General features: G+C 37.0%; 1 protein-coding gene across 2 annotated transcripts in view; it reads left to right on the top strand.

Annotated features, from left to right (window-relative positions):
* Window positions 1-469: 469 nt before the first annotated feature.
* Window positions 470-27,711, top strand: part of camk1b (calcium/calmodulin-dependent protein kinase Ib) — a 63,360-nt gene continuing 36,118 nt past the window's right edge. Inside the window, exons 1-2 of one of the 2 annotated variants that reach the window (XM_084101369.1) lie at window positions 470-723; window positions 16,304-16,414. In XM_084101369.1, the coding sequence (XP_083957495.1) occupies window positions 16,329-16,414 (86 nt within the window). In that variant the 5' untranslated portion in view covers window positions 470-723; window positions 16,304-16,328. Of the gene's footprint in view, window positions 724-5,853; window positions 6,030-16,303; window positions 16,415-27,711 lie in introns of those variants that run through there. The other variant, XM_084101368.1, reaches the window with a different exon arrangement.

Below are 27,711 nucleotides of genomic sequence, written 5' to 3'. Positions count from 1 at the left end.
CACTATATATATATATATATATATATATACATATGAACAGTACAAGGATAGACATGAAACTGCTCTTTTAATCCTTTCAAATACACGATATTAAATTTCATTAATTATTCTTGAACTGATCAAAGTATTTAAAGGGAGAAGGACATTAGACGTTACAATATTCAATCCACTATTGTTTTGTTCTAAAGCCTGTCTATACAGCATTTAATGCAATTAGTTCAAAAGTAACTACAGTTCAGAAAAATAGAGTAATTCCTTCCTTTACTTTTTCAAGGGAAATGTGATTAAATTACAGTAATTGAGTAATTACTTTGAAATGCACTACACACTGCATTTTTATGTATTTGAACATATTCACTTATATCAACAAAGAGATCGAGGGACAGCAGGAGAGATTTTTTTAAACAAACGTCCCCATCAGCACATCCTGAGCTCTAAGGAATAAGGATATCGGATAATTCCAGCTATTAGATCAAATTCTGGGAACAGCGAGTCAGACAGACATAACCCCGCCTCTATTACCTGATTCAGCGATGTCTGTCCTCTGATTGGCGCAGAGCTGTAGAGTGTCCGTGACGTCAGTCGCGCGCTGAGACTGGGTGAGCGCGAGGAACCAGCAGTCAGTCAGATCTCTCTCTGTCTGCGAGTGACTCTAGCGCGAGCGTGAACGCGTTCATATTACAGCACGAGACGCTCCTCACACCTCTCCGACACACAGCACAGGTACCCACATTTACAATTGACTTTGTATTTCACACGTAATGTTCAGGACAGCCGTGCACGATCGATAACTGCTGCTGTTTTTTTCGCTGTCTTTTTAGTAGCCTGTAATGCTGGTTTTATGTATTGATGTCATGTAATGTATGTATGCATGCATGCATGTGCACAATGTGCATTCAACTTTTAATATTATTAATAATGATGCACATTAATAATAACCCTGCACTTCGCAAATGCAGGCTGGTCCACCAGATTAAGAGCTTACAGTTTTGTATTAGAGCTGGTTGACTTTATGATGCGTTATCTCACTCTGTCATTCAGAGGGTGGATGTGGTTTACCACTCTTAAGTCTTTGAACGCACTGAAACTTTGACAGCTGATTGCTTGAAAGAATACCAAAGAAAGAAGAACAGAAACAATAAACGGTTTTGATTAAGTTGTCATATGAGGCATCAAATGCTCTTTTTTTTCCCAGATAAAAAAGATTTTACTATTGTATTGAATACTCTGCAAGTTTAAAACTCAAAACATATCCTCAAATAATTTTTTGTTGCAAAAATGACTCTTTTGAACTTCCGCAGCATTGTGACGTCAGACGAATGAAGATTCAGCAAATTATCATTTGCGTTTATCAGCCAGCATGCTTTGTTGTTAGTAGTATAAAAACTGATTTGCTGACAGTCCATGTCATTCCATGTTGACATCTTAGCGGTTATAGTTTTCATAACACCTAATATTACGACAACCATATTATGACACCTAATGCAATGTCAAAGTCGCTGGTTTGTGAACAATGCTTTATTCCTAATATCAGAATAGGCTAACTAATAATAACAATAAAAGTAAAATGTGGGACATGGTCATATTTTGTGCTGTTTCTCGCACCACACATCCTTTTGAAGAATCACAATGGGAGAAATATATCCTGACAAGCCAGACCCACATCAAGATGTTGGGTCTGGGAACACACCATTGGCAGGGCTCAATCCGAGGGGCGGATAAATGGTTGTCTTTCAAATTCCCTCTGCACGCAATAGGACAGCGCTACAACCAACCAGAGCGTTTTCCCACCAGCGGAGCTAGTTGATAGATTAAACTTTGCCGTATCCGTTTTTGGTTTTGGTCCGGTTTTGGTTTTGGCAAAACTCCGAACACATCTTCCTTTTTTAAGAATGACTTAAGTGCCGTTCTTTGTTCTTTTCTCAAAGAAAAGCTTAACTCCAAGTCTTCCAGAGTCGCGGCCAAAGCCGATTGGAAAGACCCGTCGTCTTTGTTTTCAAGTAGCAGGGAATTCACGCGGAACCGTCGCAACTCTGCCGTCATTATGTTAAGGCCGCCCACCGACTCCATACACGATGTGATTGGCCTGACTAGACTTTGGTTTTTCCAGCTCACAAGCCAACGGAGAGTTGCTAGACCACCCTGGCTGCAAAATAAAATTTGCTGCCGCTAAGGTGCGTCTAGATTTCTAGGCTAGGAGAAATAAGCAATTGAAGTTATTTTTAGAGTTGAACAGTTTGAGTGGCACATTTCTTCACATTTTGTTTTTCCTTCAAAAATGGCGCAGTTAAAATCTATATCCAACTCGACCGCAAACCCACAGCACAGTGCTTTATCTCTTCACATTTGACATTTACAAAGAAACCTTAAAGACAAAGCAGCAAAAATGGACTGTTCCTCTCTAAAAGTTAGAGAGATACTAAAATATTAGCGGTGCATCGATAGGGAACTTTTGGTTGATATGATAACCAATCATTCTTTATATTTGGAAGCCAACAGACGATATATACACCGATAAATATTTTTTTTATATTACAAAACAAAAGGCTCACATACCGCAACAGCATAATGTCCAAGACTTCAAATTATATCAAACATATAGTGTGTACTACTGCCTTTATTTGGAAATCTTAACAGCAAAAAATATTTTTTATATTTTCTTTTTACAAAATTTTTTTTTTTTCACCCCAAAAAATATTTGACCTAATGTAGTCTATTTGAACCAGTTAAAGATTTCTTAACTTTTAAAACTCTTCTAATATATATCAACCTAATTTAAAAATATTAAACATTAAATATATATATGCGCCGATACCAATATGACCACCAATATATTGCTCATCCCAATAAAAAATGAATTTAGAAGAAAAGGGAAATAAAACTGTATTACATGACTTCTTTAAAATATATGCACCGTACTGCAGTTTCTGACCATAAAAGGACAAACTTAGCTTGTAATAGTCTGAAACGGCTTAATATTTTGGTTTCATTACTGTTATCTTATCTCAACATAGCATCTGTGTCTTTTAAGCAGTCATTCAAGTGGTTCCACATGTGTGCACTTTCTCTTTCCGCCTCTTAGCATTTCTTTCTTGTTTTCTCGTGCTATTTCTTCCTCTTTGCCACACAGCACAGCCAATGCTGGCATTATTTAGAGCACTTTGGCTGATTGATTCCCTCATTTGCACGTTTTTAGGGATCAGACAGCCCGTCGGTTTTAGCAATTCATTATATCACATGTAGTCAATAACAGTCTCTTGTTTGACCAGTTTCTGTACGAGAATAGATCTCGTCTTTATCAGCTGTTGTGGGCTGCTCTGACAGTCAGAATGTGATTGTGATGTGTAGATGCGTTAATGTGAGGGCTGGTTAGAAGGGACGTCTTCCTCTTTGCAAAGCCTTCGTTTGCATTGTCATGTGTGCAGTTCTGTACTAGGCTGTAGAAGGAAATAAAGTCATGCATTTTAAGTGTTCTGAAACTATAACAATGTGGCAGTTGAACTTCCCTGTGCTTTCACATTGCATGCACTTCCCTTTAGTGTCGTGTTGAGGGTGCCGCGCTTCAGTGGAAGCCTCTGGGAGGAAAAAATAAATGTATAGCTAGTCGTGATGGTGCTGTGAAGCTGTGCTGGATGGTGCCGTGAAGAGCTGAACTTTGAACCTGTCTGCAAATAGCTTGTGGATCACACACTTGATAAGTTAACTGTCCCAAGCAACCATATGGCATTTGTGTATCTGTAAGCATCTCAGCCATGCTTAAAGAGACAGTGCATCAAAAATGAAAATTGTGTAATTATTTTCTCACCCTCATGTCATTTCAAACCCGAATTACTTTCTTTCTTATGTGGAAGAAAAACTGTCTCAGTGTTGTTGTTTTGTTCTCCATATAATGTTAAATCATTGAGATCCAATGAGTTTTGGACCCCATTGACATTCAATGTATGGGCAAAAACAGTTAAAACATTTTTTAAAATATAATTTATTCCAAATAATTGGTATGTAGCAGTGCTGGGTATTGATTGTATTTGATTTCAATTCACAAACTCAATTTGATTCTGATCTCAATTTGATTAATTTGGATAGTTTTTTAAGGGGGAAAAAATTTCTTTAATCTGAATCAGTGAGCTATACAGGGAACCCTGCCAGTTGGTACATTAATATTGGTTCAGATTAGTCCAAACTACTAATTCAACTGCTGTTTATTTTTAAATATAATAATCAACAATAAAAGATTGAGTTTTATACAAACATTTAAATGGCACATAAGGCAGTTTCTAAATGTAAAATTTCAACTCCATTAATATAATCATTTAAACACTAGCTATGTTTCCATCCACACGTTTTGATCAGAATTAAGTGATATCGAATGAAAAATGCCTTATGGAAACAGTAAAATTCGATTGAATTTCATGAATATCGACTCAAATGAAATGCGTTCGGTCTCATCGGATTTTATCTTGATCGATATACGGCTTATGCGATAAACGCTGATGGAAACGTTATTTGTATAAATCCATTTTGTCTAGCAAAACTTTGTTCGCAAATGTTTGCTTGAATGTTGTGCGATTCATTGCGAAAATGAATGGAAACACCTTAAAATGTCTCAAATCAATTCGATATACCAATCTGATCGCAAAACAGCATGTGACGTCATTACGCACAGGTTTTTATTTGCTTTAAAGCCATTGGATGGAAACACACTTTCACCAGCTTTATTCGCATGAGTTTTTTTTTTACCAAACTTCAGATAATTCGATTGAAAAGTGGATGGAAACTTAGCTACTACTGTCATAAAAACGTTGGAAAGATGGCTTTCCTGAGGTAAATGTAATATTATGTGACATTGTTCACAAGCTTTTTTTAATGACGTCCTTCTGCTTTTGAAACACTGATTGAACGATTACATGAGACATAGTACATTTCAGTTTTTCAACATACATTCTGATGTTCATTCATGTGTATTTCGTGCTGTAACTAGTAAAGAGGAAGAGATTATCAGTTCTGAATCTGCCACTTGATCTCAGATGGCCACATCGATCTGTCACAACAAAGGAAACGCCACAAAACGTCATTTACTGTTTAAATGTCATGGTAAAATTTACATAATCTGAAAGCTGAGACTTTGTTCCATATCGGAAGTGTAAAGCGCAAAGCTTATTGTGATTAATGGATGACTGGCACGCTACAAGTAATGTTTAGTGAAGTTTTTAAAACTGCATGAAAACGGCGATTGATTCTTGGGATTAAATCATTGATATCAGTTCATCAAAATGTAGTTTGATTAAAATTATGCAGCTTCATTGTTACACTCTCAGAAACTAAAGTACATAATTGTACCATTAGGGGTACAATGGCTTGTCACTGGGGCTGTACCCTCAAGGGTACAATATTGTACCTTAACCTTTAAAAGAAACGGTACATGTACCTTTTAATGCTTTTTGACCCTCAAAAAGGTACATATATGTACCTTGAGGTCCAATAATAAGCCCTATGGGATACGTTAGTGTAGATTGTACCTTGGGGGACAGAAATGGACTCCTACTGTACCCCTATTTCTGACAGTGTGCCATGTCTATTAAACTCCATACGACTTATGATATTCGCGTAAGGGAACAGGCCAAAACTTGAGTTATTATTCACAGATAATCTTCCCCAATTTTCAGGAGTATATTCATTGGTTTAATTTCTCACTGATCACTGTAGGTTTCGAAAGCTTATAAACAGAAAGACTGAGTCATTCCTGTAGCCTGATTTTGCACATCCTGTAGTGGAGGCCTTTTTCAGGGTGAGAGAACACTCGCTTCGGTTACCTCCATGTGTGTATATAAGCTCTATACTTCCTGAGTTTGAGTTATGGTGTGGTTAGATAGCTCACCTTTAAAGGGGAAGCACAGTTTGTGGTTATGAACACCCATGACAGACTCTGTCAGCACGAACCATGAATCGTTCTGAGTGTGATGTGACCTACTGAAGGTTTAGGTGTCACTCTGTATCTCTTCTGTCCTCTTCTGAGCAGCCATGGGAAACCAGTGAGTATCTCCATCGTCTGTCTGATGAACTCAAAACATTATGAATGCTGCATGATGATCTAGATGGTAGCGTTGTATGGATGTGTCTGTTTTCAATACTTCAAGCTTGCCTTATGATTCTCCTCCTTTGTACGTGGGTTAGTTTATAGCTTTTCTACATCTATTTCCTGACCTCTATGTGGTTCCTCACTAACAAACGATGAATTGAAACCCCTTTCTACTGCTGGACCTGCATGTGTAGTGATCCAAAATACCTACCGGGCCTTTGTTATGATATAAGGTGCCTATGTATACGACTCTTAAAACTTCTTGCCTGAGATTTTGGATGCCTTTGAGTCTTTGGTGTATGTTCATATTTTGCTTGCCTGGAGAGCATTGGATGAAGTTTAGTCTAACTCAGTGATGTGACTGGATGCTCCGGTGATTCTCAACGAGAAAATAAGTTTGTAAATGGAGGGAATTTAATGTCTCCCATCTCCTTTGCATGTGTTCATGTTAGATGTCAGCCCGGTCATCACGTTTAATTCCTGCACTCCTTCTTTGCTGTTTTGAGCTTGCCATCTGTCTGTAATGCAGAAGTTTTAAGGAAGTATACCAGTCCGGTTTTAAAAAGAAATTTCCAGCATTTACTTAAATGAACATTCTTGGTTCAATTCTATTGACAACTTTTGTGATATGCTTTTGATTACAGACGTACTCATACCTTTGTTTGAGTACGATCATTGTACCACTACATTAATTTATATCTGTTTTTATACACTATGTAGCCCATTTAAATGTGGCCATTAGCTAATTGGATTTCTTGGTTTTGATTAGACCAACAAAGTCTTCCACAATAAAAGGATCCATTTATATGATGAATGTTAAAGCAAAATTGCACCATTTATAAACCAATTTGGATTTCAATTATTATGCTAATGTACTTTGTGAAATCAATATTTATTGAGTCTGTTTAGTTATGCAGTGACTTCAAGTATTTCCTAATATACCAAATCCTGCGGTCTACTGAATAATGAATGTTCAGTCTGTGAGGATCCAGATCCAGATCCAGTCCAGTGAACTAAAACAGAGCCTTCCATGGAAAGCTATGGTGCAACATACAATTATTATCCTATAAACTTTAGGGAAATCTCTTTTAAAAATTTTTGGTGTGTTTTTGGGTCAGGATTTTCTAGAAGAAAAGAAAAATGGTCAAAAAGATGTTTTTTTCAGTCAAAAAGGTGGTCAAAAGGGTGGTTTTTCAGTCTAAATGTAGAGTATAAAAAATATTTGATGTAAAAAATAACATATCCTCACATTTTGAATACATGTGAATGCTGGGTTGTTTTAACTCAAATTTGGGTAAAATGTGGACAAACCCAACCGTTGGGTTAAACATTTAAAAAAACGACTGGGTTTGTCCATATTTGACCCAAATTTGGGTTGAAACAACCCAGCATTTTTTAGAGTGCACATCTTAATCATTATTTTTATCATGAATTATTATTTCATAAATATCATTACGTTTTTTGAGGGGTTGTAGCATATACAATATGCAAACCTGAACTTATTTTGCACTGTCATATAAAGTTCAAATGATCAGATATTTAGGAGAACTATTGTCCATGAGGGCCATAGGATGTCCTCATCTCGATTACAAATTTTCTGTTTTACGTTTTTATTTCCTGCATGTTTTTGCACGTTGGTTGCATCACAGGACTTTGTTGGTCACAACACATTTCCCATTGCATGATTTGGTGGGGTGGGGTTGGGGGGGCTGGATGGTTTTTAAACATTTGCTTCACTATAAAAATAAAAGACCAAACATTTTCTTTTCAGGTATTTTTTTTCTTTAAACAAGGCTTATTTTCTTCATCTTCATGTCAGGATAGTGTTGGTGACATATTTGACTTTATGCCTCTTCAAAATTTGAATTCAGAAATGAAAAACATTTGCATCATAAAAGAGGTGTCTATAATTTGAATGTATGAATTGCATGTTAATGTATTTTTAAATACAATAATGGATTGGGATGAAAATGAGCTTCATGTCATTGACATTTGTGTAAGGTGCTGGTCTATTTTCTGTGGTAACGCACAGCAAGCTACAGTTGCTGTCGATAGAGTTTAACTTACTGAACCCGGAACATTCTTTTATGTAGGACAGATTTAGCTATATGACTTTATGGCAGCAAACTTTAAATGTTCAGATGTCTGATAGGTGTAACATGGCTGTGACATTGCTCAATATATTGCTACAGTTTTGCAACACTTCTGTTTTAGGAAAGAGGAAATGTACTATCTCCCGATTAAGAATCAATTAACACAGAGGTTTACTGGTGAGACAGCCTTCCCTAAACACAAACATTCAAACAGTTTAGAGTGTTTACCCAAACTGAACGCCTAAACCACCCGAGATCCCAACGCAGCTGCTCTGTTAGCTTGCCATTTGGATCCAGACGCACCGTGGATCACCGGGTTCCCATGGAAACATTGTCATCACATAAAAAGAATACAGTAGACCACGTAGCCAAAAACAGCACAGTAGACGGTTATGGTTGACATTAGGTAACAAGTTTTGGCATGAGCCATCTCCTTAAGTTCCTTAGATAAAGGACAAGTAAGCTGGTTGTTTCAGACCACAGAGCCTTGATTGTTGTCTATGAGAGGCATGTAGTGGGGTGGATTGATGGTGGCAACACTTATCATGAAGAAATGCTTTTGCACTGACTCTCTAAATTAGACAAGACTTACAGGGCCACCGTTTGTCCCTAAGGCTGTTTGGAGTAAAAGTAACATTCACAAAAGCTGTTTGGTGACTTGTAAAGCGTACCGTTGAAAATCAAATGGCAAAACAAAACGGTATTTAAAGATTTACAAAGTCACACATTTTACGTTTTATGAAAGCCATATTTCTACTTGTACTATTTCAGAATTGTTACATTGTATCTTTCCAGTGTAATATTGTAAATTAAAGCTGGATATTGAAAATATTTTAGGGATGCGATACTAAAATGTACTCTAGCCTATTTTGTCTAAATAAATTCTAAAAATGTAAAATGATAAAATAATAGAAAAAACTAAAATCAGTTGTTACAAGTAAATTTAAGCATCAGAAAATGTTCGATGATGGCAATTTAATGGTTATCTAAATATAAAATGAGAGCAAACTAACAATTAAATGTCTTGATATCTAATGGTGGATGGCAAATTATATAATTATAATTAATGTTATTATTATGGCTGTCGAGCGATTTCAAATTTTTCATCTAATTAATTTTGCTGATTAATTAATATAATTAATCACAAATAAATCACACATCGAGTTTGGCTGAGAAATTACCCCCAAAAGATCATTAAAGTTATTATCGTGTTAAATGGGAAAAGCATAATAGACATTATAGATTCAACAGAATTTATTACACATAAACTTTTAAGCTTCAACGGCCATGAGAGTAAATGATGACAGAATTTAACTTTTTTTGGTGAACTATTCCTTTAATGTGGTTTTTTTTTATTAATATGGAAATATGAAATAATTTTTAATGAAACAATACTCTAAATAAGAAACTAAAACTGCCAATAGGTGGCGGTAAATGTCTAAATAAGTAAGTCATTGGGCCCTATTTTAACGATCTAAGCGCATGGTCTAAAGCGCGCGGCGCAAGTGCACTTAGGACGTGTCTGAATCCACGTTTGCTAGTTTAACGATGGGAAAAATGGTTGGCGCTCCCGGTGCATGTTCTAAAAGTAGGGCTGCACGATTAATCACAATCAAACCGCACGCAATTTGGTAAAGGCTGTCAGTGCAGCGGCTGATCGGTAGTAAATGATTCTCCAACTCAACACCAGATGGCGTCTCACGCAGACACGCCAAATATGCCCCGCTGCAGAAGTACGATAACGCACATCATTCCAGGAAATCCCTATCCTTGTAGCTGAATAAACAGATTGAAACGCTTTGATTGATTAAACATGACTAATAAACACACGACTGCCTTATTCATCTGCCACATCATCTCACAGAAGGATGCTCAACTGTCGTTATGAAGTGAGTTTGGAGTAAAAGCATGTTAGTAAATGTTGTCTTTTGTTGGACAAGAGCTTCATAAATGCTTCTTGTGTTTGGAAAGATGTTTGACGTGTGTTGCTTTTTAAAATGCACGTTATAAGTGATAAGTTATAGGTTATAAGTTTCAGATGGAGCAGCGTTTACAGAGCCGTACATCAATGACAAACTGCGCATAAAAAATAATCGCAGCCTTTGCAATTTCATAATCGCTATAAGCCAAATCGGTTTAAGTGCGATTTCATGTAAGTTGTGATTAATCATGCAGCCCTGTCTAGTGGTCGACCAATATATCGCCAAGGCCGATATATCGCCAAGGCCGATATATCGGCCGATATTTGGCATTTTTGAAATATCGGCATCGGCCGATAAGTTTTTCTTATTGGCCGATGTGTTGAAAGCGGGACTTTTATTTTGACGGCGCTCCAGACTTTTATTTTGACGGGCGGCGCTGAGAGAACACCAGCGCCAGAAGAGAACGGCAGCTCCTCAGATGATGTCAGATCAAACAGCGCTCACTCACATTCTATTCTCCGTCTTCATTAATTTACGATCTCTGTCATAGGCCGCTGTGCGTGAGCTGTATCGTTCAGTTTCGTTCCGACAAACGAGGCACTACTTTTTCTTTTGCTCAATATGTTCAACGTTAATATCCAAGCAAAAAGTTCTCCACGCATTATCCTGCAGTTAATGAGAAAAGTGTAATTTATTGGCGCACTATATTGACTGCGTATTGAGACATATAACTGTTTAGCTAGATTTTCAACCAATCAGCATCGAAAATGTAAGTAGGTCAGAGCCGAAATCAAGCCAATATCACTACGCACATGTAAACATGGAGGAGGACATAAGCAGCGCATCTTCATCTGATAGCGGCGATCAAGGTCGATTAACACCCGTAAAGTGTATTCTTCATGTCGGAAAAGATGGTGGGAAAGGTCCGCAGCCCTTTACTGAAGTCCGATGGGAAAAAAATCAAGCATTGTGCGTAGGAATGGCTCAAAACGTCGGACACTACGGAGCTAACGTTAGCTATTGCTAATAAACATGTTGCCCTCCTGGACAAACCGGTCTCTGATGTCCCAACAACTACGGGTTTCACCCGGCCTGCTATCGGCGTTTTATAGACAAAAAACGCTTGACTTGTGTGTATGTGTGTGATGGGTAGGTTTAGGGGTCGGGTTAGTGTGTGTGTGTGTGAGAGAGAGAGAGATGGGTAGGTTTAGGGGTCGGGTTAGTGTGTGTGTGTGTGTGTGTGTGAGAGAGAGAGAGATGGGTAGGTTTAGGGGTTGGGTTAGTGTGTGTGTGTGTGTGTGTGTGTGTGAGAGAGAGAGAGAGATGGGTAGGTTTAGGGGTCGGGTTAGTGTGTGTGTGTGTGTGTGTGAGAGAGAGAGAGAGATGGGTAGGTTTAGGGGTCGGGTTAGTGTGTGTGTGTGTGTGTGTGTGTGTGTGAGAGAGAGAGATGGGTAGGTTTAGGGGTCGGGTTAGTGTGTGTGTGTGTGTGAGAGAGAGAGAGAGAGAGAGAGAGATGGGTAGGTTTAGGGGTCGGGTTAGTGTGTGTGTGTGTGAGTGTGTGAGAGAGAGAGAGAGAGAGAGATGGGTAGGTTTAGGGGTCGGGTTAGTGTGTGTGTGTGTGTGTGAGAGAGATGGGTAGGTTTAGGGGTCGGGTTAGTGTGTGTGTGTGTGTGAGAGAGATGGGTAGGTTTAGGGGTCGGGTTAGTGTGTGTGTGTGTGTGTGTGTGTGTGAGTGAGAGAGATGGGTAGGTTTAGGGGTCGGGTTAGTGTGTGTGTGTGTGAGAGAGAGAGATGGGTAGGTTTAGGGGTCGGGTTAGTGTGTGTGTGTGTGTGTGTGAGAGAGAGAGATGGGTAGGTTTAGGGGTCGGGTTAGTGTGTGTGTGTGTGTGAGAGAGAGAGATGGGTAGGTTTAGGGGTCGGGTTAGTGTGTGTGTGTGTGAGAGAGAGAGATGGGTAGGTTTAGGGGTCGGGTTAGTGTGTGTGTGTGTGAGAGAGAGATGGGTAGGTTTAGGGGTCGGGTTAGTGTGTGTGTGTGTGTGAGAGAGAGATGGGTAGGTAAATAAATAAATCAAAATTAAATCTTGTTTACAATAATCATTCCTGTGAATATGTACATGTAGTGCAGTTACTGCTCGTGTATGCAAATTAACAATTCACCATTAAATGTGTTATTTTTAAAAGTGTTTTTTTTTTAAACATATATATATATACTTTTGAGTTTAACTTGGAGTGAGATTTGGGGAGATTGGGGGGGTGGTTGCAAAAAAAACTTGCATCACAATAAGTGTATTGTGATTGTCAAAACATTTTAGTAACTAAACTGAATTTTATTAGGTTTAATGACATGTTACAATGTTTATATGGTACAATTTCTGGTAAGCTACGTTTTTTTTTTTTTTACAAATTTTTTGAAACAAATTTCACGATTTCAATTCAGTTCTTGTGATTTGATTTAATATTGACTCATTTGGATAAATATTAGGTACACAAGATAGGCGTTCATTTTTCTCAAGAAAAAAAAATACATAGGCTACATACAGCCCTATCAGCTGGTAGTATTATTTAAGGTTAAAAATAACTCAAATTAAATATAATGCGTTTTTTATTATAATAACAACTTTAAATTTAATGATATAAGTACAAATATAATAAATATGTAATATAGTGCACATATTTAGCAAAATACTCTCTATAGCTCTTTTTCTAGCCAACTAAGTAACGTGCCTATATTATGGTCATTAAATGGCTTTCCTGAGGTAGGCTAAATGTTACGTGACATAATTGTTCTCCAGCTGTTTTATTGACCCCTTTGTTTGATTGATTGATCGATATTATGTATGAAGAATATAGGCTACATTTCGGTAAGCTGTACTGTTTCTTTCAACATTGTTCATTCGTGTTTATTTACTATTAGCTAGTAGAGATGATCGGGTCACGTGCGCTAGGGATCTGTCGCGTCACAATTACAAGCGCCAAAACGGTATTTATTGTTTGAATTTCGTAATAAAATTGACAGAATCTGAGAGCTGAGATTTTTTTCATATCATAACTAACCTGCTCTGTCTAGTCTGTCGGTCTCCATGTCCTCTTTGCTTCGCGATTTTTCTGTGCGTGAGAAAATGGATGTGTGGCGTGAGAGCGTGTGAAAAGTGTCAATAGCGTGAGTCTCACGGTGAATGCGTGAGAGTTGGCAGCTCTGTTATTATATTTTGGCTTAATTCTATTTGTTATTCAGATTTTACCTCAAATATTACCTTTGAATTGGAACAACATAATGAGAAGTAATTGGGATGTTAATGCTACAGTAGAAGTTTTCTTGATAATCTTATCATGTTTACTGTCCCTAGATAGCAACTTCAGGTATATCACACATTTCAAACTGGTTTATTTTGTACTTCAAGTGGTAATTCGGCATTTTTGGGTTTATATGATAAACAGGTTTGAAAGTGCAAAATTCCCTATTTCCCTTTTTTTCAAAATGGGCACCTTTAGCATCATTTTTCTCAAAAACTGCAAGGTTGTGTGTGGAGAACTTTTTCCTAAGGAATCTCTATATATTTCTGATGTTAAATATAAAAAAAGTAGGTAGTGCCCCACTTGGTGGAACGAAACCCTATTTCTAGGCCTCTTTTAGGCTACCGACAGCGGCCTATCAGTCATATCTAATACTTTGTTAGACAGAACTGGTAAACAAAGTAAGTAAATGGTAACTTATGCCAAGTAAGTAAAGTAAAGCGTTTGCTTTTATATTATTTGTAACAGAAAAGGCAAACAATCAGGCTAAAATACTTTCTCATTTGCCGTCAACATTCAGCAAATGCGCATCTACGTAATTTAAACGAATCTCTGAATATCTAATAAACATTTAATTTCACAAACCTTGCAGATTTAATCGAATCCAGCTGTGATATCTTGTGAAGTGTGCATTACTGTCAGCAAGTGACGGTCGGTCCGTGCGAAGTGAGTGAATGCGAACAGAAGATCAGCTTCACAGGAGACGCGATCGAAAAACTTTAAATCCTTCATTTTAAAATATGCTGATATATAACCAGTTGCCAACTGTGTCATATTCATATCATTTTCACTGTGCTGTATGTAAAATTAGCATTACCTTGTCTTTATTTGAAAAAAATATGATTACCAGCACGAAATTACCAGAATACTGAGAGCCCTGTTATAGTGTTTACTTTCTTTTTATTCACATATTCATATATTTCTAAACAATTACTTTGTGAAAAATACTGTAATAGGATTGCAAATTTAAGAAGTTGCCATCTAAAGTATAAAAGCATGTTTATTTTAAAATTTTGTTTTATAATTTATTAAATATTGATTAAAATAAATATATATAAAAAATATCGGCTTTATATCGGCCATCGGCCACCCTGCTCTCCAAGATATCGGCATCGGCCATCAAAAAACCAATATCGGTCGACCACTAGCCCTGTCTAAAAGGGTTGTCCCTTTTCTCTTAATGAGTAATGGGTGTGTTTTGGGTGTAACGTGCAATAAACCAATCAGAGTCTCATCTCGCATTCCCTTTAAAAGCCAGTTGCACTCGCACCATGTTGGATTCGCTATTTACATGCCAGAATTTGCAAGCGGAAAAACTGAACGCTTCGAGCAGACCATCTACGGGACAGTGTACGCACGTTGTGGACCTGACTATAGGCGCACATTACTAACGCGCTCTTTAAATAAAAAAATATATATTTCAGTTGCCTCAAAATAGCAACGCGCCAACAATGCGCCTGAACACAACCCATTTTCAGACCAGCACGCTCATGGCCGCACAAATGGGCGCAAATGCATTTGCTATTTAAACAACGTGGCACAGGACGTGAAAATGATAACTGCGTCGGGCTGAAACTAGCAAAAAACACTTGCGTCGCGCCTGGCGCTGGGTGTATGATAGGGCCCATTGATTAATCGTGCAGCCCTATCTAAAAGGGTTGTCCCTTTTCTCTTAATGAGTAATGGGTGTGTTTTGGGTGTAACGTGCAATAAACCAATCAGAGTCTCATCTCCCATTCCCTTTAAAAGCCAGTTGCACTCGCGCCATGTTGGATTCGCTATTTACATGGCGGAATTTGCAAGCAGAAAAAATGAATGCTTCGAGCAGACCATCTACGGGACAGTGTACGTGTGTTGTGGACCTGACTATAGGCGCATATTACTAACGCGCTCTTTAAATAACAACAAAAAAAATTCAGTTGCCTCAAAATAGCAACGCACCAACAATACGCCTGAACACAACCCATTTTCAGACCAGCACGCTCATAGCTCACGCTATTTAAACAACGTGGCGCAGGACGTGAAAATGATAACTGCGTCGAGCTGAAACTAGCAAAAAACACTTGCGCCGGGTGTATGATAGGGCCCATTGATTTTTCACTCATTCATTCGATTCGTTCAAACAGCTGATTCATTCAGGAATTAAATAAATGGCTCTCTTTATGAATGGAGAATTGAATCATTGGTTCACCCGATTGATTCGCTCAACACCATACTGACATGGAAAGAGCCTTTTTTGTTCTGGTGGAAGCTTTGATCAGGTATAGAACAGGTAAGTTAAATAACTTATGTTAAGTCTTAAATAAACACATGGTGAGAATATGTCAGACTTAATAATTCATTACATTTCCGCCATGCTTAAGCAACTAAGCGACAAACTTTCCTATTTGTCTTTGTACAAATGAACAACCTATTAAAAAGCACTTTCTCTGTTAAGATACACCCATGTGGACAAACAGGTGTTGCAAGATTCTTTAAGTAACTGCGGCTGTCTCAATTTACATTCTCATGTCTTATTGAAGCCTGAGCTAAATGAAACTGGCCTGGCTGATATTGTTAGTGTGTTTTCAGACCCCTTGCTTTGAAATGCTCAAGGAAAAACTGACAGCTGGGGAGAACTTGCTGTGACATCATGGTGTTTTAATAGTAATCTCAACTGACACATAGTAAAAGGTCTTAATTCATAAAAGGCACATCATGTGTCTTCATGTGACTTATAAATTATACCACAGTCATTTAAGCCTGAAGATTTCCACATGGCGAGGTCAAGGTCCAAGTGAATAGCCCTATACGTCAAAGGTTTAAAGGATTCAGCTGAAGATCAGTTAGTTTCCGGTTAGTTTCCCTAAAAATCTTTAGGGATGTTTTGCATAGCCTTTATTGTATAGTAATTGAATGGTTTCCTCTTCCTCTCTCAGTTTTTCCATCATTGACCGCAGCAAAATGCCATTGGGAGAGGAAGGACACTCTTGGAAAAAGAAAACATCGCACATCAAGGAAATCTATGACTTCAAAGATGTTTTGGGAACGTGAGTATAAGAACATTTTACTTCCAGCTCAGCAGCTACAAAGATACCGCTGATGTTTGCATTTCTGCTGATGGCAGCTGTTTCTTCCTGACATTAATCATATTTATATGTAGTCAATTATGCTACAATTTTGGGCTGAGGATCTTTTTGTGTTGACCTATGTGGACGTGGCACTTCCCTTTGATTCCAAGTGCATGTTCATAGAAAGTCAAGCTTTTAATGGATTTTTAATGGGGAACATTCAGTATTTAGTGACTTGGCCCACCCTGATGAATACTGTACGTGGAAATTAGCTGCCATAACAGAGATCATTTACGAATAGAAGTCTTAAAGGTACAGTAGCAAATGCAGGCTTTTTATTTCAAAGGTTTTGGTGTAAGAAACCTTGATGAACATTTTTTCAGAGATAAAGACAGAAAATACTGTAAATTAGGGGTATAACGATATACGATTTTTTACGCATCGATTACAAATCCTGCCGATGCATATTCATCGATCTTGAAACATGGATTGTTAAATCATGAATAGTTTGTTTAGGTCAAAGAAAAAAATTTTTTTACTGAGTAATGTTAATTAACTACATGTACTTACTATCGGGTTAGGATTAGGGTTTGGATTCGAAAATCAAAGGAATTGTAAAGTTTACTGTAAAGTTTAGTTTACTGACTCATTAATTAAAATCGAATCAAATCAAATCTCATTGTGAATTGGACTGAATCTTTCTGAATTTGCAAAAATCGTTCCTGAATTGAAAACCTGTGAATCATGAATCAGTTCGATGGCATCAAATCCTGTCTACCCAAAGATACACACCCCTACTAAAATATGTAGAATATAGCTCTTTTAAACAAACCAGATATTCAGATTTCAACAGGGAACAACAACAATTCCTACAACTTCTCACATGTGACTGTCATTCCAATATGAAACTGTCCAGGCCATTTTACGTTGAGTTCATGTTACTACAAAGATGCTTTCTGGACTGGTTATCCATTATTCTGGTTCTGATCCTTCTTATTGTTTTGGCTCTTAAACTATTTAATTAAAGGGATAGTTCACCCACAAATTAAAATTCTGTCATTAATTTCTCACCCTCATGTCGATTCAAACCCGTAAGACTTTCGTTCTTCTTCGGAACACAAATGAAGATCTTTTTAATGAAATCTGAGAGCTTTCTGTCCCTCCATTGACAGCTACATAACTACAGTTTTGACTCTTCAAAAAGTTAATAAAGACATCATAAAACAAATTTTCTGAAGAGACACAATCGCTTTATATGATGAAAAGATTGAATTTAGGCTTTTTTTCCACATTTAAACATTGATCAGTGAACATAAACAGAAGCTCAACCGAACCTGCTTGACATGCGAGAACAAACCTCATTGGTTCTTGCTGAAGCTTAAACGTGATGCGTAACACGAGAATGAACCTCATTGGTTCTTGCTGAAGCTTAAACGTGATGCGTAACACGAGAATGAACCTCATTGGTTCTTGCTGAAGCTCAAACGTGATGCATAACACGAGAATGAACCTCACTGGTTCTTGCTGAAGCTCAAACGTGATGCGTAACACGAGAATGAACCTCATTGGTTCTTGCTGAAACTCAAACGTGATGCGTAACACGAGAATGAACCTCATTGGTTCTTGCTGAAGCTCAAACGTTATGTGTAACACGAGACTGAACCTCATTGGTTCTTGCTGAAGCTCAAACGTGATGCGTAACACGAGAATGAACCTCATTGGTTCTTGCTGAAACTCAAACGTGATGCGTAACACGAGAATGAACCTCATTGGTTCTTGCTGAAGCTCAAACGTGATGCGTAACACGAGAATGAACCTCATTGGTTCTTGCTGAAACTCAAACGTGACAAACCTCATTGGTTCTCACACGTCAAGCGAACATGCTTGAGCTTACGTTCTGTGAGTTGATGAACGTTTATATGTGAAATAAATAAATACCTAAATGCAATCTGTTCATCATATAAAGCGATCGTGTCTCTTCAGAAAATTTGGACTATACCGTTCGATTCATATGGATTAGTTTTACGATCTCTTTATGAACTTTTTGAAACATCAAAGTGGTAGTTGAGTAGCTGTCAATGGAGGGACAGAAATCTCTCAGATTTCATCAAAAAGATCTTCATTTGTGTTTTGAATATGAACGAAAGTGATATGAGGGCGAGTAAATGATGACAGAATTTTCATTTTTGGGTGAACTATCCCTTTAATAAATTAGTTTAGTCCCCTTTGAAAAAACCCATTCCACATATTTGGTGCTATCTACTAAACAAAATAACTGCTATTTTCTATATATGTATCTTTAACTATGAACAACAAGTCAGTTATTACAATCTTTTGAAGCGCAGATTCATTCACATTCAAATTCTTTGTCCATTTTGTGTTGGACTTGATGAAATAAAAATTTGCTGATTGGTAAAGAAAAAATTGGTAAGATTAGAACCATTTGATGCGGCTCACAGGAGTAATTTGTTCAAACTACACCACATGCAAACTGTATGTTTTTTGTTTTTCTGTAGCACTGTAGATTGAGTAGCAGACGGTGCAGCACTGCTCCCAAAACATTAACCATTTTTTAGAGTCGGAACCGGATCTGAACAGGAACACATTCTAAATTCCAAACTCCAGACCCTCATTAAACACTTCCACATGCTTTACTCAGAGCCAGTTTAAAGGCGGCTATTGTTCGGGCTATAGCGGCGGCTTGCTTCGATTTTGTGTGTGTGAGATGACCTTTGGCCTCTGCTCACACAGTGCGAGAGTGGGAATACTCAGGGCCCATATCCTAGGCCTGGACTCAGTGTTAATGGAATCTTCAGTGACATCATGTCTGCAGGAACGGTTTGGGACAGAGAGAAGGGGAAATTGTGCTTTCATTTATTTAACTAGAGTTTTAAGATGGTCTGGTTTTCTCTGTAGGTTTAATGCAGGAAGACATTATGTTTTAAACAGTCCCAGAATCCAATTGGAACAAATGTTAAAATAAGTCTTTTTTGGTACTGCAAATCTCAACAAGATTCTCTTTCTCAAGATTTCAATATTGACTAAACTCTATTCGTAAGGTCAGTTTTGTATGTTGTCCAGGCTTGTTTGGGGAAAGATCAACAGCTCTCTACATCGTTCAACTGCGAGCTCATCGTGGGTTGGTTGTCTTGGCAACAGGAGGAGACACTTTCCATATGGACTATTACTGTTGCTATGGAAACAAAGTTTTTATTTTCTATTAATAATCTGCCGAGTAAATGTGTAAGGATTGAGAGCCTCAATTTTCAGTCTAGTGGAAAAGATTTTTGGGGGCATTTTGTCCAGTCGTGATGCTCTGCTGAATTTCCTTAGGCTTTCCCATGCATGTTTGACTTTGTGCTGCGGTGGACGGACGCTCAGCGCTCTGAGGGATGTTACACTGATCCTCATAAAACCTCATCAACCTGAACAAACTCTTTAAACATACACTCAGCCAGCCTCATAAAATCTAGTTCATAAACTGGAGAACATGTCGATACAATGGCAAACTGTTAATGTGCTTCACTAAAACCGCTATTGATTAATTGAGCAAGTGAGAGACTCTGGAAATGTAAGTTGATGCATCTTTGAAAAACCAAAGCCATTTCCTTTGGCATGGAGTCAAATTAGCCTACTGTAAAATACAACTTATGACCATCAGGATCAAGCTGGAAGGCCATTTTTGACAAGCAATAAACCAAGGTGGTTAAGCTAAATTTATGAACGTGGAAATGGCCAGCTAGAAACCCGCTAAAATGCTCTAAAACACAGCTAGCATCAACCTTAAGATGCATTTTCCAGCAGGCAATTCAGTCAGCCTGAAGTTCATGGATATATGGTTCAGTTGAGTCCATTCATCATTCATAGTTTTTATTTAGATATTTTCCAGATTCTGCAGTAGCACAGTGGCACATTTAACGTTTGCGGTAATTTCGGTTACACTTTATTTTAAGGTGTCAATGCATTGTAATTATGCATTTATGTACCGGGTAATAATAATTAATAGGGCTGGGTATTGACACAAATTTCACAATTCAATTCGATTTCGATTCACAAGCTTGCAATTCGATTCGATTCAATATTGATTATTTTGGATATCAAGTACAATACATGGCAAATTTTCTTAAGGAAAACAAATCTCTTAACTAATGCTGTAAACTATGGGAGTCAGTTGTAGCCTATAGGCTTCATTAGCCTACTATAATATTGAAGGTAAAAATTAACAGATTTTTTTATACAAACACTTAAATTACACTTTTATTTATTTTTATAATAATAAAGTTATGTGAAATATAAACATTTAAATGGTGGCTGTAATAAAAACCTGCCAGATTTATCCAAACATAAAAATTTAAGAACATTAAAAATTATAATGATTATGTAATATGGTGCATATATTTAGCAAAATGCTCCTCTGTAGAGTTTTCTAGCTGACTAACGAGTTTATGGTCACTGGATTGAAATGTGACGTTACATGACGTTGTTTACAAGCTGATTTACTGACGTCTTTCCACGGTTGAAACACTGATTGATCGACTCCATGTCACATGATACGGATTTCGATAAGTTGTACTCTATCTTTTAACACACTTTCAGATGCTCATTCGTGTTTATTTCGCGCTGTAACTGGTATTAAGGCGGAAGAGAAGATCATGTGCTGCTGCTTCTCTAGAGCTGAGCCAGAGCGATCTCACACCACAGCGCCAAAACGGTAATTATGTTTTTGAATTTCGTAAGAAAATGGACGTAATTTGAAATCTGAGACTTTGTTTCATATCAAAAGTAACAAAGCACAAAGATTATTGCGATTTATTGGATGGGATGCACGCTACAATCTTACATTAATTCATCAACTGAAAACAGGATGACTAATCGATTCTTGGGATTAAAATCGAGAAATCGATATTTTTTACCCAGCCCTAATAATTAACTACATGTACTTACTATAGAGTTAAAGTTAGGATTGGGGTTTGGTTTAGGGTTAGTTGCATGTGATTATGCATAATCTATGTGTTATTTCCATGTAACGTGTAACAAGGACACTGTAAAATAAAGTGTTACCGTAATTTCATGCATTTCATCACTATTTACTTTGAAGCAGTTTTACAGTGTGTATTTAATCTGGTGGACCATAAAACAAGAAGAAATCCCATAGACTTAAGGCCTGTTCACACCCAAAATTATAACTATAACCAGGGCTTGACCTTGACTTTTTTGCTCAGCAGCCACTGTTGCTAGTGGTTTTTCAAAGTTCTAGCCACTCAGCATTTTCACTAGCCACAATTTTGACATCGATACCATGGGGAAAAACTGCCATATAGATATTTTTAATATTATCTCATAATTTGGCAGCAGATATATTAGGCTGCTGTCACTTTAAGACCTGACACACAGATCCATTATACTGTTACACATGCGTTTTCTTTCTCAACTGTTTACGTTCACTTTAAATATAACTGTTTATGTGAATACTCTCGCCACGACGGGCATTTTGACATTATTATGTGTGTATTTGACTGCTTAAGCACAATAAGATACTAGTGGGTCAGTAAGCAAACACCCAGAACACCTTAGCAACGGCATAGCAATATGCTAGAAACCATAGTTCTGATATCTTTGTGGTTTCGTCTCCACATCTGTTGTGCTTTTATTTGAGGACTCGATTCTGATCAAACAGGATCTTGACGCATTTCACACGCTTACGTTGGCATGCAATACGTTACAGATATATTTCAGCACGTTACAGATATGTTACGGTATTCCTGATGTATTCCGATTCTCATGAAAGCGATGTTTGTTGTTTGATCTGCTTGTATCCAAGAGCAACAGACTGTGTATTTAGCTTTTGGGTGGACGCTGTTTGTTCCATGTTGATTTAACAGTTGTTGATGTGTTCAGTGCTAAAAAACCGTCATGCTTCGTCACCCCCACCCAATCCCTCATGCCCCTGCTCTCACGTAGTTACTCTACGAACTCTGTTTATCAACACCATAATAACTTCCTTTAGTAAATGTTTGACAAAGTGACTCCTGTGGACACTCTTTCAGATTAAACAGACTGTTTTCTGAGGATGTCATTAAGAGGGTTGGGTAATCTTCGATAAGTACACATAATTGCAATGCTTAGCAAATGTACATTAGACTTACATTTTTGTCACGGCAGTGTCAGTGTGTATGTGTGTTATTCAAAGTTCCCGAATACAGTTTCAGTTACAAGGGTGCATTTATTTGATTCAAAATTATAAGTAAAAATATTAATATTGTGAAATATTATTACAATTTAAAATAACTGTTTTCTCTTCAGTTATATTTTAAAATGTAATTTATTCCTGTGATCAAAGCTGAATTTTCAGCATCATTACTCCAGTCTTCAGAGTCACATGATCCTTCAGAAATCATTCGAATGTGATGAGTTGCTGCTCAATTATTATTTGTAGGCCTACTGAATGGTTCTTCTTATTATCAATGGTTCTTATATTATCTGTTGAAAAGAGTTTTTGTTGCTTAATATATTTGTGGAAATCATGATATATACGTTTTTTTCAGGATTATTTGATGAATAAAAAAAAAGAAAAACAGCATTTATTTAAAATAGAAATGTTTTGTAAGATTATGCACTTTTGTGTCTTTTGTTCACAACTCAATTCAATTCAACTCAACTTTTTTTTTTTAATTTTGATGGTAGTGTATCATAGTTTCCACAAAAAATACTAAGCAGCACAACTGTTTTCAAAATTGATAATAATAAGAAGTTTTTTGAGCAGCAAATCTTCAAATTAGAATGAAAAGTGATCTCTATTTTTACATCTTTGTACATTGTATCTTTTACATTTGGCTTTCTTTTCTTTTGCATGATTTGTTCCTGGTTTGAAAACCTGAAAAACCTAAAGATTTTAAAACAATGTTCCAAAAATAGGTGGTGTAAATAGGAAGTAAAACTGTGACTGAAGCAGTTTTCCATTAACTAAGAGAGAGCCGCTGGCCAGTAGCCAGAGCTATTTTTGGTTAATAGAGTAGGGTTGGCAGTTTTTGAACCACTAATCAAAAGATTTATTTACACAACATTTTTATGTGAAAGGATGCTGTGCAGGACATATTTATATAACAGCCTAAAATAGAATAGGTGGTGGGAGCAAATGCTTTGGGTTGTTACTATAGGGTCTTCTGGGCCAAAAAGAGCCCAAGAGTCTCTATGATATTGGGATCCCTAGCTATGGCTTTTGACAATAAAACAGGTGGAACGTGCTTAAGTTAATACTACTCTTCAATAGTTTGGGGTAGGGCTGTAGTACTCGAGTCCGGTCTTGGACTCGAGACCGCTTTTCTATGGTCTCGGACTTGTCTCGGACTCGCTGGTATTCGGACTCGGACTTGTCTCGGTCTCGGCCACTGGTCTTGCCAAATATGGCTTTTGGTCTCGACCGAGTCCAGGTGTCTTTATTATGTTCCCAGTAATCACACATACGTCGCCGCGATATTAAAACAAAATATTATTGGAGGGAAAGTGAAACACTGGCCACCTAATAACTATGGGCATTTCGGCTCTTTTTCGTGAGCCGGTTCGTTTCACTCAGCTCACTGAAAGAGCCGGCTCTTTTGACTCATAAACGGCTCTATAAAAAATAAATGTTTAAATAAACTCGCTGAAAGTCCACCGCTAGTGCAACGTGAATATTCACATTTTTAATTGTCCATAACACCCTGAAAACTAGCCTGCTTGCCTTGCACATCTAATTAATGGGCAAAGGTTTCCTACTTTTTTTCTTACCTTTCTTTCTTTGCCTATTCCACGAGTGGTAGGCTAAAATATTATTTTTCGTCACGTCATCCGCCTGATCCGCGGTTTATCCGCATCTCTTGTGTGTGTGTGTGTGTGTGTGTGTGTGTGTCTGTGAGTTGTCTCGGTCCTCCCTCATGCAGTTTAATTGGTTGACATCGCGTGTATGATTGACAGGAACAGAATGTAAGGCTGATCAGACAGTCGAAACGAATGTGTGTGCTCCTTTAAGCCTATATAATTATTTTTTTGTTGTTCTTTGAATTAGTCAATTATTTGAAATAAAATTAAAATTATTCATTATTTCATTATTACATGATTTAATTTCTATAGGCTAGCCTATATTTTTTTTAGCAGACTGCTTTTTTTTTTTTCCTGTCCTGGACTCGGTCTTGACTCGGACTCGAACCTCTTTGGACTCGGTATTGACTTGGACTCGACTAGTCCTGGTCTTGGACTTGTCTTGGACTCGACAAAGGTGGTCTTGACTACAGCCCTAGTTTGGGGTCTAAATTTTTTTTAAATGTTAAGTCTATTTTACTCACCAAGGCTGCATTTATTTGATTGAAAATACAGTACTATTGTGAAATATTATTACAATTTAAAATAGCTGTTTTCTATGTCATTGAAATGTCATTTATTCCTATGATGCAAAACTCCATCACGAATGCATCATTACTCCAGTCTTCTGTGTCACATGATCCTTGATATATGGACACATGATACATGGTCACATGATATATATATATATGACCTCAAACTTTTGAACCTTTTTTTCACCTGCTTTATTTTCTACATTAAGTTACTAAGTTAGCCTAATGTTTTTGACTTTGTGTGTTTTTTTTGCATTTCATTCTGCTCCACAACATTCATGCCCAACCTTATTAGTGGCACTGTGCGAACTATGACTCTTCCCAGCGTGCTTTGCGGGGGCTGGTGGTTTGTGGGCGCTTTAAAAAGCACTGGAATAATCTAAAATCAATTGGGAGTATGGATCGCCTGTGCCCGCTTCTGCTGTTGCTGCTGACCCCGTGCTCTCTCATACTCTCATTTCAGTGATTGATAGACAGTAAGAGCACAGGACGGTCAGCAGTTTGACAAATTTCTGTCAGGTCAGCATAGTTGTGCGAGATCTGCTTAGCTTTATGCGCCTCTGGACAAGCAAGACTGCATTTGGGGTTTCTCAGGAAGACATATGGCCCTGTTTCCTATAACATGAATCGCACTCGTTCTCCCAAACGAAAGAGTCACACCGGGGCACAGCAGGAGGTGGCCTGTTTATCACCAGGTCTACAGGACACAGTGAAGTGTGCTCCGATGTCTTACAAACGTGCATGGAGGTCCATTCAGCTGCTGTCCAATGCCAGAAGTCCATTAAACCATTGTGAAAACTGATCATTCAATGAAAGAGCCGTATAAATATTCAATTTAAATGTACCACATCAATGTTGATGGTCAAAACATTACTTTCTAATAATAAAAAAAAGAAAAGAAAAAAAAAGTATGCTTTCTTTGAAAATTAAACCCATTTCATTGGGATTACTAGTACCATCTGTATTGTCTTAGCTACAAGAAATGTTGGTGCAAATGCAGTGTCCCACTCCCAAGTCAGTGTTATTTTAGGATTATTTGTATGCTAAAGGGGTGTGTGATATACCAGTAGACATGATTGACCCGGAGAAATTTGTCAGCCGGTTAAACTGTTAAATACACTTACCAAATTGTGTTAAATACACTTACCACTTGTGTGAAATTGACCATGTATTTGCAAGTAAACACAGTAATTTATGTCTTAAGTGAACGTAAACAGTAAACAGAAAGAAAACACACGCGTGTATTCGGTCTTAAAGTGACAGCAGCCTAATAAACCTGCTGTCGTTATTGATGTTAATCAAACAACAGCATCACAACAAGAGAAAATCTCTCTCTACTCTTGACTGAATAACTTTTGCAACTTTAATAAGAATAAATGTATATTTAATTTATACAGTAAAGACTACGCATTTGTTTTGTTTTTATAAATTTGACTTGTCATTGTTCTATTGTAGTTTGTTTTCTTTGCTCTTTCTTTATCACTGTTTATTTTTCTTCAATAAGCTTGAGAGTTTTTTTTTTAGGCTAGTATTAGTTTTTTAAATGATATTGAAAAGGGTTAAAAGAATTATGAAATTTCAATGGAATCAAAAATCTTGACCTTATTTAAAGCAAAAATAACTATATACTGATATATATCGTTATCGTGAAATATAAATACTCATATCGTGATATAAGATTTTATTATTATATTATTATTACTATTAACTATTTTATGGTCCACACAAGAAAGTCTATAGCAGACAAGGAAAGTCCATTTCGTGTTTGTCCATGCTTTTAAGAGTCCACAAGAAAAAGAAAATCGATTCTGAACACTGTAGTCCAGTGTTGTTTTAGTATTATTTATACTGTATGGTTATTCATATTTTGAATTAGCTGCTTTTTATTTGATATATTCAGCTTTAGTTTAATTTTTGTTTAAGTTTTAGCAATTTTGTTATGTGCTTACTTTAGTTTTAGTTTTTATTTAATTTTCATAATTAGCTTAAATTTATGTATTTCAGTTTTAGTTTTATCAATTTTAGTTCTTCAACTTATTTCATTTCAGTTACTCGACCTTGGCAACATTTCTAATTTTCTTTTAAATTTTTCAATTATTTTATATATATTTATAACAATATATTTGATTTTTTTTTTTTTTTTTAGGTTTCAGTTTTAGTTACCAATAACAATGCTGATCTATATAATATAATTATACAACAATTTTCTGTGATTAATGTTATCAGAATCAATGTCTACTTTTGAATAGCCACAGAAACATAAAATTCAAAGATCGCTCAATAAGCCACAGTGTACTTAGTTAGGGGATTGTTCAAATTCCTTACACTAAGTATGAGCAATAGTAATAATGATGCTTGTTTTCGCTTTGTTTTGCTATACTGTAACATTATCCTGTTTAACAGCAGAATGTTTCGGTTCTGGGATACCCAGTTATGAGGCACCGTTTCCTCCAGGTATACTTGATTTGATTATGAAGAACCCATAATCCCTCAGAAAAGGCCAAATCACTGCTGAGTTGCCATAGCGATTTAATGGTTTCCCTTTCATTGATGTGAAGCACACTAGGGCATGTTGAATTTCCATTAGCTGCTTATTAGCAGATGCAGTTACAGGCTGTTGTGAGTGTTGGTTTAACCCAAGACGAGATGAGCATGGCGTGTCATCCGGAGTGTTGTCAGAGCAGTTTAGGTGGCAGCGCAAATATTTAAAGTGAAAGCCACATGCTTGGGATTAATGGTAATTTGACATTGACGTTTGATGTTTGTTTTTCTCTGTAAAGAGAGAAAAAATTAAAGGGATAGTTCAACTAAAAATGAAAATTAGCCCATGATTTACTCAAGTCATCCTAGGTGTATATGACATTCTTCTTTCAGATGAATACAATCAGAGTTATATATAAAATTGTC

Source organism: Abramis brama, assembly GCF_963993115.1.
Source record: "Abramis brama genome assembly, chromosome: 23".
NCBI classification, from domain to species: Eukaryota; Metazoa; Chordata; class Actinopteri; order Cypriniformes; family Leuciscidae; genus Abramis; species Abramis brama.
This window is presented reverse-complemented; position numbering and strand designations above follow the sequence as displayed.